We start from the raw sequence: 16,763 nt of genomic DNA on the forward strand, positions 1-16,763 counted from the left end.
ATACTGTCGTCTTGTTTCTTATGTCGTACAGTAATCATGTTTCTGCTCTTTGTCCTCTTTCTTCACAGGTTGAAGAATCTTCCATACAGCTTCACTAAACTCAACCAGATGACCGCAATGTGGCTGTCTGAAAACCAGGTGGGCAAAGTTCAGATACACAAGGCATAAAATATAGTCATTAGTGTGAAATAAACACCAGCAGAGTGAACAGGGCTGCAATGCAAGCAGAGGGTTGATTTTTGACTCTGAAGGGGATTTCTTTTTTCTAATGACCAGCTGAATGGAAACGATCTTGCTTATTACACAACTACTTGGCTACTTTCTAAATAAGTAAATAAATGGACAAAGCAAATGGACATTTTATGGTGTAGAACAGGGTTCTATGCTCATCTACAAGATGGAAATGTAAAAGAGTTATTTAAAGGTATGAACAAGTCATTTAAAAATGGTAAAATCTTAAAGTTGTGGACTTTTCTATTACAATATAATATAAGTAACACTTTAGTTTAGGGATCGATTCTCAATATTAACTAGTTGCTTATTACCATGCATTTTATTAGCTTATTGGCTGTTTGAAGTACTTATGAAGCACATATTTATGTCTTATTCTGCATGATTATATTTTAAATCCCTTAATCTCTACCCAATGCTTAAATGTAACGACTACCTTACTCACTAATAATAACTAATAATATAATATAATGTAATATATCATTATCATATCGTATATCATATCATATAATACTCAGCAAAACTACTTGTAATTAATAATGAGATTAATGCATTATTATTCAAATAATATAACTATTCAAATAATTTAAACTAATTCATGAAATAATTAAAATATTAAATAAAATAATCTAGCACTAATTGAAATTTAAAATGTCATTAAAAATGAGATCTAACTTAAATGTTAATGAATTAAATTAATATTTCAATATTAACAGAATTCGTATATCAATGCACCTTTCTGTTAATTACAAAATAAATAAATAGATATATAATAACAATAATTATTAATAATAATTATTAATATTATTAATTATTAATCTTTGTCATAATTACAGCATAAATACCGTTAACATATCAGCTTATATGAAAACTAAAAGAAAGATCTTGTGTTGTACAAGCGGAGGCCTTGGAGTTAAAAAGATTGCTCAGAAATATCTCTTTTTCAGTTAATATATTAAGAAATTTATAAAATGATTTCTAATAAATGCTTTTCTAGTAATCAACAACTAACAATAAATGAATTAATCAAAATGTGAGGAAAGAAGTGCTGTAAGGCTTGAAACTAGCAGCTATGAAAGAAATGAGTTGCTTGGGACAGCGGTCAGTTGTGTATAAATAAATAATTGATCACATGGAGCATTTCAGAGGTCTGCGTTATAAATGTATATATTTCACAGCATCACAATGACCTCACATACAGACACTAACCAGATGTACACTTGGAAAGCTTGTCCTTTAGCGGGGTCTGTGCTGTTGGCAGAGTGATAAGATGTTCCCATCAGCAGAGCTCAGAGTGTGTGTCTGTGTCTGTGTCTGTCTGTGTGTGTGTGTGTGTGTGGGTGGGTGATCTGTCATTGAAAGCCTGAGTGATTGTCGCAAGTGGCCATCAAGCCTGTGACTAATGCTTATTAAATCTAACAATCCCCTCCACTCCCACACACACCGTCACCACACCTCTGAGGCTCAACAGAGCACAGAGCTTATCTTGAGATATGATATTAAATAAAAGAAGAGTTCAGCCTAAAAATGTCCTCATTCTCGTTTCATGATCTGTATGGCTTTAATGCTCACAAGGACGCAATAACTGAAGCAAATTCAGCTGAATGCATGAGAACAGCGGCGCTGTGAAATAATAAAACACTGGTAGTGCATCTAATCAGCATGAGGCATATGGCAAGGGACTGGCAAAGTCCTCAGTGAAACAGCCGCTCTGCGAGGGTTTCTCAGCTGGAATATCGACAGCTGATGTAGATTGCACTGCGAGATGAAGGTGGCACACTGTTCTTTATTGATTGTAATGTGTGGTTTTGTAAAGCTGCATTTGATTAAAGATGAGATGAGTTTAAAGCCTGAGTCTGTAATGAGAGCTGTCTAAACCAGCAGAGTCCTCATGCTGTGTGTGTGAAATGTCATGGGAAATGTCATACTCTAGGCATCATCACTGATCCTGTGTTTTATTTATTGTTTTGTCTTTCTCCAGTCGAAGCCCCTCATTCCCCTGCAGAAAGAGGAGGATCCGGAGACGCACAAGACTGTACTCACCAACTACATGTTCCCTCAACAGCCCAGAACTGAGGAGTGTGAGTATCTAGTCCTGCAGACCCTGCGGCTGTCACTAGAGCTTCCCTCTCCGAGTGTGTGCCTTATACTGAAACCATCACGCCAAGATCCAGAGATAGACTGAACTGGTTTCTATTTGAATATATTTTAAAGCTGAATCTTACAGAATCTTTAAATCTTACTGACCCCAAATTTTAAAAAGTATTTTATATATTCAATATAAAACAGATATTTGCAGTCAATAATTTTGTTTAAATATTTATTTTTCCTTTCTGACAAAATAAATATATATTAGATTACATAAAAAAAATTGTTTTTATTATTATTATTGCTACTACTACTATTATTATTATTATTGACATTTAATTATAGCAAATACGATGTTCTAGTTGAATTTTATTGAATAACTTTTTTTATTATAAATTCACAAAATATTGAAAAAATATAATATTCCAAGTTCACTCTCAATGTCTTTCCCAAACTTGTCTTAAAATTATATATATATATATGTGATTTATTGATTTCTTTTTTAGAGCTTGAAGGTGTGAAATCTGTTTAAAACCAATACAAAAGTTTGCGTTGCTTTTTTTTTTTTTGCAAGTGAATGTAGGATTTTGCTGCTGTAAAAAAATAATAATAATAATAACATTAACTAATAACTAACATTTGTTTACTAACATTTGTTATCTTTAGTTAACTACATTAGATAACATGAACTAAAAATGAAAAATACTTCTACAACTTTTATTAATCTTATTAATCTAATGCTAATAAAAAGTTGTATTTGTCAATATTTTTTAATAGACCTGACCTAGCATTAGCTAAATATGAAGTTATATTTTTATTAACTAACATAAACAAAGATTAATAAATGCTGTAATAAACACATGGCTCATTGTTATATAATGCATTAACTAATGTTAACTAATTGGACCTTGTAAAGTGTTACGGCAATGGTAAGCACTGACACTGAATCAAGAAACTAATTTTACATTTTTTCAGAGTAGAATTTTTAATTATTCATTTAGATTTTTACAGTAATTGTGACTATTTAAACACAACATCAGTAGTCAGCTACCCTAATAATCTCAAAGTGGCTAAATACTGACTGGTTAATCGAGCATCACTAAAATCAGTGCACCTCTGTGAAAATGATGTAGTTTTATAGACATTCAAACTTCTCTGTAAAATCCTAACAGTGTCACATGTGTACCTGCAGCCGGAGCTTGCTCATGTCACTGGTTTCTCTCTGTGAGACTCGAGTTTGGCTGTTCAAATCACACATGGGCGGCTCGCTGGATTCCAGAGGAAGAGATTAATAAGTCTTAACCTGTTTCCTAGCAGCCTCAATCACAAAGTTGAGCGACACTGCATTAGTGTTTTACTGATTTGATCAAACTGAATCACTGAAATGAATCAAAACAAACTCTGCACAGGATTAGCTCTGAGGTCGATGGCAGTGCTGTTGTTTTGATTGTTTGGTAATGGTTTCCTGGCTTCTCTCTCTCTCTCTCTCTCTCAGATTTGCCCAACTCCGACAGCGAGAGCTTTAACCCGTCTCTGTGGGAGGAGCAGCGCAAGCAGCGGGCGCAAGTGGCATTCGAGTGTGACGAGGACAAGGATGAGAGAGAAACTCCCCCGCGGGTCAGTTCCCACCGTCCACTTCTGTCCAGGGGGCACTCTCGATTTTCTCTTTCCCTTTGTGCATGTCCTGCACTGTCATATCACCCATCTCACCACCTTTTGTTTTGTTCTGTCCTAACCAGCCATTGCACACTTTCATTTTTTCTGAAAAGGTAATGTAAGCCACAAATTCCTGATTTTTTTCCATTGCAGATAGTTAACTCTAACCCAACAAAAAAGCAAATAATTTTTAAAAACATCCTTGCAGTTAGCTGTTTTTTTTCATTGCAAATTACATCCAGCAAATTAGACACTATAAAACATTTCTGTCATTATATTTACTCAGCCTCATGTAATTTCAAGTCTGTATGACTTTCACTGTTCTGTGGAACACAAAAGGAGATATTCTGTGACTATGCTGGCCGCTCTTTTTCATGCAGTTATTATTAATGCGCTTTGAAGCTGTGAAGCTCCACAATGAGTGCCAAAACAAAAACTATTAAAGAGAGATTTTGTTCATTTAAATTAAGCTGAAATAAAATATAAATATTAGGTGAAAAGCTTAAAGGCAAATTAGAAATTTTGAAAATTCAGTTGAAAATTAAAGCTAAATTATATATAAATTAAAAAATATTAGAAAAAATAATTAAACATAAATATTTTAAATTGCTAGTACGTCACTAATAAATCTGACAAAAGTGCATAATAAAATTACTAAAACGTAATTTAAATTTCAATGTAAATAGGAAGTATAAAAATTATAAAAGTATTAAAGTATTAAAGAAGTATAAAAGCTAATTTATATTATTTGAATATATATTCATGTATTTATGAATTAAGGTTGCGTATTGCTTTGGATTTGACAAAAAGACTGGTGTTTTGACACTGCAAGCTTCATGCTTTCAAACCATAAGTTGCAGTTATTCTGCTTATTGCACACATAAAATACAGGAAGTTTATTAGCAGTCCCATATCCATAATAGTGATGACGACAGTCTGTTTACAATGGTTAATACTGTAACATGTTTACTTCTACCAACTGTACAATACAAAACTAGGAATATAAAAGTATCAGATTGGGATATTCGGGACATCCCTATACATTTCTGTGTGTTTATCACAAAGCTTTTTATGCATTTCAAAAGACTTGAGAAATGTAATGCACTTGTCACATGGACCACATTTATGATAGTCCTGTGGTGCTTTTTAAAAGCTTCCCTCTACATTCAGAGTTTGCTCCGCAGAAGGAAGTCGTCCCTACAGGTCTGAAGAGACATGTGTGAGGAAATGATGACAGAATTGTCATTTTTGGGGGGAAATAATGTCTCGATTCCTTTCAGTGGAACAGTTTCACCTGGTTTGTCAGCATGCCGTAGCCTGCGCTTCTCTGCATTGCAGTGGAGATCTCATTAAATCTCTCTGACATAACTCCTGTCAGAAAGGCAAAAGGAAGCCTTCACTGTCTCAGGGGCCCTTATTCTATCTCGCTGATAGTACATACTCGGTGTCTCGTTCCCTCCCTCTCGTGTCCTGTCTTGCACCCCTGAAGACTCAATATGTCTGTCTGGCTTGTCTGCTGTGCCAGGAACACATGCAGGCTCCCAAGCTGTCTGACAGAGCATCACTATCGGCTCTCAGAGCAGCAGTGTGGCCCTGTCTGGCCCTTCAAGAGCAGCCCTCCTCGTTATGGGTGTAGTAAAAAGCTCGCCAACACCTTTTTTAATGAAACCGTATCAGTGTTTGGCCAGGGGTTCAGTGACCCTCTCTAAAAACTGACCTGCATTTAAATATTTATTTAATTATCTATCTATCTCTCTGTCTGTCTGTCTATACATTCATATTTATTATATTCTTATCCATATTATTCATATTATTTATGAATTCAGTGTTTTAGAATTTTGGAAGAGATTTTGGAATTTTAAATAAATTAGTTTAAATACTTTGTTTCATGTTAAAAAAACATGTTTATATATAATATGAATATAAGTGTAATAAGATTTATCTTTTAATTGATCATTTATTAAGTTCTCTCTCTTAAATTTCTCTAGTAAAGCAACTGGGTCTTTGTATTTACAGGAGGGCAATCTGAAGCGATACCCCACACCGTACCCTGATGAACTGAAGAACATGGTGAAAACGGCTCAGTCCGTGGCTCACAGACTCAAAGAGGACGAGTCCGGGGACGAGGCAGGAAAAGAGACCCGGGCCAGCGAGAGGAACCATATCGGAGTGCAGGATGTTGGTGTAAAGGTTGGATTTTTACATAATTATTATATTGATCTGTTGATTGTGTAAATAAGTGTATCCTGGCACAGATTTTGGAATAACCTTGACTTTCCTGTGCGTCAGGTGATTGAAAGTACCTGCACTAATGGCAGAGCTGTTGAAATGGTGCCTAAAGCAACGATGAACAGTCATCCAAATTACGAGCCAATAGATTCATTAGACAACCACAGCATTGAAAGGATCCCTCTCAAGACCTCCGACAACATGAGAGCTATGATGAACCATGATGATACGCTTGAGGTACCGCAGCAAAGTGTCAATGTTAAATGCTATGAATATGCCTTTTGAATCAAATTATTTAAAAATAATTGACTCATTCTAGTGTAGTTTCAAACCTATAAGAGGGTGAACGTGGACTGTCTGTCTGTAAGACACCAAAAAAGCATGTTAAAACTAAAATTATTGTGTGAAAAACTAACCAAAATTTAACTTAAAGCTTCAGAAGAATACAGAGTTAAGGCTTCACTTGTACTGTAGCCATTGCATTACAATCATTTGTCACAGTATACAGTGTACTTTTTTCCAACTCTAGGCTATAAAATTGGATGCAATAAATTAAATTAGCCACTGTCACATATTATTCTCTTACTGTGAGTGGATGTGAAGTTCTTGTCAGGACACATTTGCTCATATCGTAGGTGAGATTTAATGATGTCAAGTCATACTGTATCATCATCATATGGTACATCATTTAAACAAATGAATATGAAAATGAGTTCAGTTTACCACTATAGAAGCAGGAGGAAAATAGGAGTATAAAAATGTATTAAATGTAGCTTTTGATGGGGTATGGTTGTGTGGTCAGGACTCAGAGGAGCTGTCATCTGAAGAGGGGGAAATGAAGATAGCCGAGATGAGACCTCCACTCATTGAAATATCCATTAACCAGCCCAAAGTAGTGGCCCTCAGCAAGGACAAAAAAGGTAATGTGATACTTGCCTAACTCTCTCACTTTGCTTCATATCAATTAATATTTCTCTCAGTAACGTGGATAATTATTACGCAAATGTTTCTCAGAATAAGGTGAGTAATCGAATTGTAGAAATTAACACACAAATGCAAGTGATGTTTTTTCCTGTCTGGTGTTGTAGATGATGGGAGGGATGCCGACTCTTTGCTGGATGAGACGGTGGCCAACAGTAACCAGAACAACAGCAACTGCTCTTCACCATCACGCATGTCTGATTCAGTGTCCTTGACCACAGACAGCAGTCAGGACAACTCCCTCTGCACCCCAGAGAGAGAGGCAAAGATGCCTCTGGTCCCCAAGAACGGGTACGAACACACACAATACACTAAAATGTTGTAATGAACAGCAGTTTAACTGAATGTTTCTCTATGGAAAAGAACTAAAATGCAATGCAGTGGCTTCTACAAAAGCACTCACATTACCAAATAGTCGCAAAAGTCTAGTGTTATTTTCATTAACGAAAACTATGACGAAAATATTTGTTGATGAGCTTTTTCCACATGACTAAAACGAGACGATGATGAGACCACAAGAAAGTCAATGAACCATAATTGTGACTATATTAAACGTGCGATATCATTGACAATAAAAAAACAAGACTAAAAATGTCCATAAAAACTATACAAAAATCTCTATATTCATTGAAATTTTCGCTCATTGTACAAAATATTGCAGACTGCTGTACACACCTCTATTATCTAAGCTTTTATGTGTGCGGTAGCCAACTATCAACAGTTCAAGTCCCCAAATTAAAGCTTCACTGTTAAAAGGACACATTTTCTGCCCGGTGTTTTGCTGAAATTTTGCAATCTGGCAACCATGCGCACATGCTTGTTGGTTTGTGCAATTTGCACAAGTATTGGTGAAAGTGCAATTTCTCAAAATGACAACAGTCATTATAATAATTTTGAGAAAAACGTTTTTTTGGAGTTTAATCATTATACAACATGACAAAAATGAGAAGTTTTATTCATCAAAGTTTTCATTGAATAAACCTAGACTAAAATTCTCAGACATTTACCCCCAATTTCACAGACAAGACTTGAGCCTAGTCCCAGACTTTAGTGCAAGTCTGAGCTGTTTTAACCAAAAGAAAATTGCACTGACTGATCTTATAATATATCAGTGCCTCTGTTTTGATACAAAATGCACACCAGTAATGTTTTTTCTAAGGCACATTAATAAAAATGATTTAAATGTCCTGATTGAACTATTACCTAGTCCTGGCTCAGTCTAAGCCCTGTCTGTGAAACTAGGCCCTAGTCAACTAAAACTTGACTGAACAAAAAACACGACAAGATTGACTAAATGTAATTTGTAATTATGTAATTACTAATGTAATTTAATGTAGTATGATGTGATATTGTATGTGTTATATGTATTGTTTGTCATTTAATATTGTAATTTTGTAATAACATCCTGCCCAGGGACTGCGTTGTCCCTGTACAAATAAATGAGATAAAAAATGTTTTAAATATGATAATAACTAAAAGGTATATTTGACACAGGACTAAAAATAGTTTAAAAGACTAAGACTAAATAAAAAATGGCTGACAAAATTAATGTCTGACAGATTTTGCTGGAGTCTTTCTCTAACTTGATTTGATTCCCTCAAACTCAGACAAGAGGATGAAAACCTCAATCAGCTGAAGCAGATGACCCCTCTACTCCAGAACTGTAATGGCTCCGAGACGTCCCTACAGACCTTCCTGAAGAACCAGCAGAGCTATGAAAGCAAGTCAGACCAGATGGCCGACTACAGTCTCTCCATGGAGGAGAGGCTTGCCCTCATTGAAAAGGGCATAAACAATGGCGTGGCAGAACAGTATAGCACGTGGGATCAGATCAACATGAACGTGGCCAAACTCCCACCTGACAACATGGTGTCATATGAGGACCTGGAAAGGACCAAAAGTCCCTCAGCCAAGGAGTCCATGTCAAGCAACAACAATGCCATGCTGTCACTTGAGAACCTTGAGAATGGCAATCGGATTCAGAAAACCCAGTCTGGGGAGAATTTTAATGGCAGAACAGCTCAAGTTCCCTTGCGGTATGAGTCGACGAGGACCGTTTCCACAGGTGTAACGGCTTTAAGCGACATGAGTCTTTCTCGTAGTACAGAGGAGCTGTCGCCAGAGAAGAAATGTCCACCGGCCCCAGTAGTGAAATCTCATAGCATTGCCAACATGGACGCTGGAGGAATGAAGCTATACTCCATCGAAGGAGAAAGCCCCCCTTATGAATTGGCTTGTGCAGCCAGAATGTCTATACGTGGCGCTCAAGGCCAGAGCATTGTCCGCTCCAAATCCGCCTCTTTGCTCGATGACCAGCCATTGCAGATCTACCCTGGTTCCTCTGCGTCATCCTCTGACCTTTTGTCCAGCTCCAAACCTCCGATTAGCAGTGCCCGCTACCCCACTGGCCCCCCTCCACAGTACAACATCCAGTACGCCAGTAGCACTGTGCCCAAAGACAACTTGTGGAACCAACGTACCCCCGTACCTCCTGAGCAGCCCTACCTCCCACCGCAGCACTCCCTCGCCAACACCAACTATTCCAACCGCAACAACGCCCCCCCATATCCCCAGCCCCAACAACGTGGCCCACCCAAGACCCCGGACATGTGGGCCAAGGAAAGGATGCTGCCACCTGTTGGCCAGCGAGGCACCTTGCAGAGACAAGGTAGTGGATCCTCTGGCAGCCCCATGTCCATGCCGGACCCACGTCGTATGCCAGGAGTGGAAGGAGAGTACATGACCTACCGGGACATTCATACAGCAGGCCGCGGGCCTCTGCAGATGAGCCAGGCGCTCCACAGACCCTTGTCCGCCCGCACATACAGCATGGACGGACCCAACGCTCCCCGGCCGCAGAGTGCCCGGCCCCCATCTCATGAGCTTCCGGAGAGAACCATGTCCGTCAGCGACTTCATCTACCAGCACGGCAGCCCCAGCAAGAGACCCAGCATGAGGGTGAAGTCCGAGCACTCATTGCTGGATGGACCAGTCAGCGGAGGTGGCAGGGTTCCAGCAGACTGGAGGGATCATGTCATGAGACACATTGAAGCCAAAAAGATGGAGAAGGTATGGTCGTACTTACAAAAAGTGTATGCAAAGACAAGCATAGCTGGGGCCAGTTGTTCAAAAAGTTTGATCTGGATCAGAATGATTTGAATTTGAAATCCCATGTTTTGCTATCCAGGATCAGGATTTTGAAAGCAAAATTGGATTGGATCATCCTGATCCAGATACACACACTTTTCAGATTTCCAAATCTGGATTACTAGGGCTGTACGGAGCCCTTAAAGGGACATGGTGATGGAACATCACAAACTGAGGATTTAATCCAGATCAAAACCAAGATTGGATTTTGTGATCTAATCCAAATTCAGAATACTTTTTTTTTTCTTTGAACAACCCATTTTCAAGATTTGATCCCATCCGATGGCCAAAATCTTATCAGGTTACTTTTAAACATCTGGCCCCTGGAGTTAGGGGTTTGTTCAAATTAGGAGTTTTAAACTTCATCCTGTGCTATCTGCACTAGACATGAATGATACTTCCAAGTTTTCAGAAAAATTGCTGTTGCTGAAAAATCCATCCCATGTTTTCAGGATTGTTTGTAAAGGTACAGGCAGGTATGATTTATTTGGGATAGAGCTAAACTGTGCCAGACCAAAGTTGCCCATTGCCCACTGGTTTGGGGTGGCCAAACTTGGTCCTGGAGGGCCAGTGTCCTGCAGAGTTTAGCTCTAACTTTCCTCAAGACACCTGCCTGGACGTTTCTAGCATGATTAGCTGGTTCAGGTGTGTTTCATTAGAGACTGTGCAGGACACCGGCCCTCCAGGACCAAGTTTGGAGACCCGTGGTCTAGTGGGGTTATTTAATTTAGACCTTGGGTGTCCAAACCTGTTCCTGGAGGCCACTGTCCTGCAGAGTTTAGCTCCAGCTTTGATTAAGCACACCTGATCCAGCTAATCAAGGTCCTTTGAAGTGCTAAAAAACGTCCAGGCAGGTGTGTTGGAGCTAAACTCTGCAGGACACTGGCCCTCCAGGAGCAGGATTGGACTCCCCTGGATTAGATTTACATTAATGAGACCAAATCTAGGGTTCAGAATAGTGCAGCAATAGAGTTTAGCTTCAGCCTTAATCAAACACATCTGAACCAACTAATCAAGGTATTCAGGATTACTTAAAAAACAGGCAGGTGTGTTGGAGCAGGGTGTTCGGCTACCCCATTGTGATTTGAGGAAGGGCTTTTTTAATTTTAGCTAGCAAGCGGCAACATAGTAGAGTGCTAAAAAGCACTCAACGAGCGGCTAAAATCACATGTTGTCAGAGTAGGCACTATAGTTGATAAGAAATGAACTTCATGACTGTAAAAAAAAAAATAGAAAAAAGATTTTCTGTACGTAATAGGTCATCTTGGTACTTTTTACCTACTGTTTTATGAATACTGTGAATTTGGAACATATTGCTCTGTTGGCTAACTGTTTTCACTAATATATAGTAGAAAAGTAGGCATATTCAGACACAGGGTTAGACCACCTTAGCAAACAGAGCAACCCCTCACAACTTCTTGGCATCATAGTGGCAAGTTTAGCATGGCTACTCACAATCTAGTTTTGGAACTTGCCTCTGAATTAACACACTCCAGCATTAACTCTGTATATGGTATCATTTATTTTCTCTCTTCATAAAAATGCTCTTTACAGTATTTTTCTGCATGTTTTTATGTGGACATTAACACATTAACCTCCTCTAACCATTGCATGTTTTGAAGTGTACTCATGTTTACTGCATGCTCACGTGTCTTCATTAAACGCATGTGTGTTTGTGTGCATGTGGTCATGTGTTCAGAGTGCTCTCTCTCGGTCTTTGGCCACTCTCAATAGCAGTCAGAGCTCTCTGGCCTTTAGTGCTCTAGACGGATGGCAGATCGGAGCTCGCGGGCCCAGCGTGAGTATCGCCCCACTGAGACCTCACCTCCCCAAACTCCCAGAGGCACATTAGATTCTCTCTGAGTTCCCAAAGGGTCATTCTCTCTGCTTGTGGTTTAATCTGTGTATTCCCATCAAACTGAGATCCATTTGCTACTTAAGAGTATCTGTACAAGCTGAATATGTTGGGTGCAAGCATTGAACAGAATGGCCCTTACGAAGCTCAAGAGCCCCACCCCAAATGCACCCTTCTCAGTTTGCATCCAGTGTCGGCTGGTTTGCACAAATGCTCTGTTTCTTTGGGTTGTCTAAGTAATAGGAGATTAAGAACATTCCTAACCACTAAACCATATTCACTAAAGTCCTGGAAACACTCTTTCTTTCCGTTTGTGTGCTTGAAAGCACAATCTGTGCTTTTAGCTGAAAGGCCCATGAAATCTGTTATGGAAAATATGCAAATATTTTATGAAATAGGACTACATTTTTGTAATATTGACTCCGTAAACATAATAGCTGATTAGATAACTGAAAGTAAACCTTCCTGTTAGTTGATATGACGTAGAACTGAAACATTAATCTTCTCAAGCTTATGAAATATATATTGGGAATTACGCTTTTATGGGAAATGGCTGCAGTTCCAGGGCCAAAATACTAGTGACGTCTTTTATTAGAAAAAAAAAAATGCATGTACTCATAGTTTCACCTTCGGTTTCACTACTGAGTGTTTTAAATCTAATCTCATTCTTATGTAGCTGTATGTTTTAATGCTGTAGTCATCCACTGTAGTTAGAAGTACTTAAAATACAACCCATAATGCATCTTCAAACATGGTACACCTTTTTCCCGTAGACATTTTGTGCTGTTTCCCTGCAGGACGATGTCTTCAGTCCTCACGGACAACAGGGCTACCATATCGACACTCTGAGAAAAGTAAGTGCTTTTTGTATTTGAAAACTTTAGAATTGTATCAGTGTTACATGGTTTATCAAATGCATGCATATTTTTGTGATTATAATTTCTTGCATATTATCTGTCTTTGTCTCTCTGCACCTGTAATAAGAAAACAAATCTTGATCATCTAGATTTTGTTCATCATGTTATAACTTAATTTGTGCAGTTTTGTGCAATTTTTTGTTGTGTGCTGTTTGAATTGGTGTGTGACCTTTAGACCTTGAACAAACAAACAAACGTTTAAGTGAGGTGGATTAATTAGAAATAAAGCTCGAATTAAAATTAAAGTTGATGCTTCATCAGTCAACAAGGATTTCTTGTTGTTCTGGTCAGATTCATGGTCAGTGATTACTGGGAACGTTCTGCCCCCTGGTGTCTGGAAAATTCATCCCATCGTAGCAGGACATATGTAGTGAAATGCTTACAAAAGACCATCCTTTGATTTATCTCTCAAAATAGCCTCTGTTCAGAACCTGGGAGTTGTTCTCTCTTTGAGGAGACAGATAGTGATTGGTTGACACTGGAGTTATGAAACCTCATCAGATGTGTGGTGATTTAATGAGCAGAAATACTAAGTGCATGTCTTGATGGTGTTGGTGTGCATCTATCCATCAGGTGCCTTTGATGAACGGTCAGATGTGTGCTCCTGTGAGATCTCCCATGAGCTGCGGTCAGCCAGCGATGGCACGCCACCCCTCACGAGAGCAGCTCATCGACTATCTGATGCTCAAAGTGTCCCAGCAGCCCCAGGGCCCTCCACGGGTCCCACAGCAGGAGGTGCACACATTTCTGACAGAAATCTCATTTCTGGACCATCATGTCCACATGAAATCAGAATGGGCCCTGTTTGCTTTAATACTAGTACTTGGTTTCATTTCAAATAAATTGTTTTAAGAGATCTGTCATTAAAAAGCCTCTGATATGACTTGATTATTTCTTTGACACCACCTAGATTTGGATAATGTTGACTAAGGCAGATGTATATTTTGGCACTCCGTAGCCACTTCATGTTGACTGATGTGTAACTGAAGCATTGTGTCTGTCTTCAGCTCCATGTGAAGATTGAGAAGAATCCTGAGCTGGGGTTCAGTATATCAGGAGGAGTGGGTGGACGTGGAAATCCCTTCCGCCCAGATGACAACGTAAGTACTGCTGTTTGTTTTTGTGTTAAATTGGTATTTCTGCAGCTTTAATTTCAGTCTGTCTGGATCGTTTGGTTGATCTACTTACCCATACAACACCATGAACTTAAACTGAACAACAGACTTTAGTATTATCTGGAGTCTAGAATATTAAAAAGGCATGAATTATATAATGTTAATATGATTTTGACTTGGCCAAAAGAGCAACAGTTTCGTTGTACAACAACCTAGGAAATGGCAAATTAATCAATTATATTGCTATTCAGATGTTTATGCTGTGAGATTTTTGTTTTGTTTGTAAGAAATTAATATTTTTATTTAGTAAGGGTGCATTCAATTGATGTATGATGGCAGTAATTTTATAATGTTACAAAAAGATTTGTTTGAAAATAAATACTGCTCTTTTCACTTGATGAATGTGAGTTTTCAGATTTTACCAACCCTAATATTTTTAACAATAGTGTTATTTTTTTGTAGTTTACGCCAAACTGGTGCTAACACTGTAAATTAGAGCTCTATTCAACTGCAGTCTATCTAGTCTAATGAATAATCAATTCTTAAATCATAAATGATCAACAGGGCATCTTCGTGACGAGGGTTCAGTCAGAGGGACCTGCTTCAAAACTCCTTCAACCTGGGGACAGGATCATCCAGGTCATTTCTACTCATCCATCTCTTACTATTCACGTTTTTGTCTTTCCCATTCCTTAGTAATTCACTGACCTCAATCAACATCCTCTTCCAGGCAAACGGATACAGCTTCGTTAACATCGATCATGGAAACGCAGTGTCCCTCCTGAAGACGTTCCCCAGCACCGTCGACCTGATCATCATTCGAGAGATTGCCGCATAACAGAGCATGTCTTATTTTTGTACCGAGAGGAGCCAGTGCTATCTTTAGTTAATCTGAACTGATGTTAATGGGACGATGGTTGACGTCGGTGAAACCACTGAATCAGGTGGAAGACAGAAGCATGCACCTTCACTGTGGGATAGTCTGTTGGTGCAGTCCAACGATACGAAAACCTGTGCTTTTGTAAAGATAGTTTTTGTTTTCTTTTTTAAGACGTCACCTGGGTGTAGAGCTCTTGTGGGACATTTAGCTGTAGCTGACCGTTTGAGGGCAGGGCTCTCTCTCACAAATCACTCTTTTTTTTTTTTTTTTTTGTATTATTTTAAAGAGATTTTTTTAAAACCACTTTTATGACCTGCGTGAGATTCAGAGCTTGAAGACAATGCTACGTGCTAACTGTGGTAATGAATGTAGAACTGGGCTGAGCTAAACCGAACTGGATGTGAAATCTGTAGACCTGGTGGTCACCATTCTCATCTAATTGTGAAGAAAAAATCCCTCAGATTAGTTATGCTCGATGCTAGCAACTCTTCTATGTCTTTGCAACTTGAATCACCTTTATCTACTTTCTGCAACGTTCCTCCAGTGAAATAAGAGTCTCTTCCTACACACTTTAATGGAGTGAGACAAACTTCAGCCACCAGTAAGGATGCGCCGAAATGCTCCCTGTACGTGAAACTTGGACAGGACCACGATGAAGAATTTCCATGAGGTTTTCGAAAGAGAAAAAGACAAGTAAACCTGGAAACCAATTGGTTTTTAGCCAAAGCATATTGGTATACTGGCGGCATGAAACTGCTGGCACATCAACTTCTTTCCTTCTTCTACAACACAGCCACTGATTCCAATGCCACCAAACATTTTTATTCCTTCTTATTTTGGAAACGGTTTTCTATTCTCTGAAGAAGATTGTAGATGTAATATTTTATTCTCTTACGAAACTATTCGTCTAGTGGTGCAGTCATGGACGTTCGTTTGCTGTCGAGGGCTGAGAAACGTCATGTCAAGTGCCATAGACCCTGACAGTCAGACATGGGTTCGACTCGGAGCAATACTCATTAAGATCCACGCCGCATATTCACTGGCCTTATTGGGCTGACATATGACACAGTGGACGAAAGAGCAATAGAAAGTCCTTTAGTCCCTTTTTTTTATCAATAACAAAACCCATTTAGTATTTCTTGATTGAAAAAGCATTTCATACAAAAAATTTTAAAGACAAAAATGTAGGAAATGGCATTTCAGATTTATTAGTAAAAGAAAAGAAAGAAAAAGTTTGTAAAGTGTGCGAATGAATGTCTCGTCACATTAGCGATTGCACTGCTGTTTCCAAACACCCCTACAAAGATGATCTCCCCAGTGAATGAGGATACATTGACTTCTTCAATAGAAAAGAGATGTGAAAAGCTACGAAGCCTTGTAAAACGTTAAGAGTAATGTTTGTATTTGATAAAGTAGCCGCGTTGAAAGGCCATGAAAGACTTTTGCCATGTCTGCACACGAGGAGAACGACCTACTGTCGATTGTAGTACTGTTTGTATTATTTGCATGAAATTCCTCCTTTTGATTGTTCTTCACTGTATTCTTCGGTAGACTGGAGTGCTAAATGAATTGAAGTAAGCTAATTAACATACTGATAATGTAACAAATCCATAATTTGATGTGAAAGAGCACAGTCAGTGCAGACGAGAGCTCAAAAGAGTTCA

General features: G+C 38.6%; 1 protein-coding gene across 5 annotated transcripts in view; it reads left to right on the top strand.

Moving 5' to 3' along the window:
- LOC132127455 (erbin-like) overlaps window positions 1-16,763 on the top strand; it is an 83,322-nt gene extending 66,559 nt beyond the window's left edge. For 2 of the 5 annotated variants that reach the window (XM_059539338.1, XM_059539339.1), the window contains exons 13-26: window positions 69-138; window positions 2,213-2,312; window positions 3,815-3,936; window positions 5,992-6,165; window positions 6,265-6,441; window positions 7,007-7,124; window positions 7,293-7,476; window positions 8,793-10,254; window positions 12,032-12,130; window positions 12,985-13,041; window positions 13,678-13,839; window positions 14,112-14,204; window positions 14,784-14,858; window positions 14,950-16,763. In XM_059539338.1, coding sequence (XP_059395321.1) covers window positions 69-138; window positions 2,213-2,312; window positions 3,815-3,936; window positions 5,992-6,165; window positions 6,265-6,441; window positions 7,007-7,124; window positions 7,293-7,476; window positions 8,793-10,254; window positions 12,032-12,130; window positions 12,985-13,041; window positions 13,678-13,839; window positions 14,112-14,204; window positions 14,784-14,858; window positions 14,950-15,057 — 3,001 coding nt within the window. In that variant the 3' untranslated portion in view covers window positions 15,058-16,763. Of the gene's footprint in view, window positions 1-68; window positions 139-2,212; window positions 2,313-3,814; window positions 3,937-5,991; window positions 6,166-6,264; window positions 6,442-7,006; window positions 7,125-7,290; window positions 7,477-8,792; window positions 10,255-12,031; window positions 12,131-12,984; window positions 13,042-13,677; window positions 13,840-14,111; window positions 14,205-14,783; window positions 14,859-14,915 lie in introns of those variants that run through there. The other 3 variants (XM_059539340.1, XM_059539341.1, XM_059539342.1) reach the window with 3 other exon arrangements.

Source organism: Carassius carassius, chromosome 45 (assembly GCF_963082965.1).
Source record: "Carassius carassius chromosome 45, fCarCar2.1, whole genome shotgun sequence".
Taxonomy (NCBI): domain Eukaryota; kingdom Metazoa; phylum Chordata; class Actinopteri; order Cypriniformes; family Cyprinidae; genus Carassius; species Carassius carassius.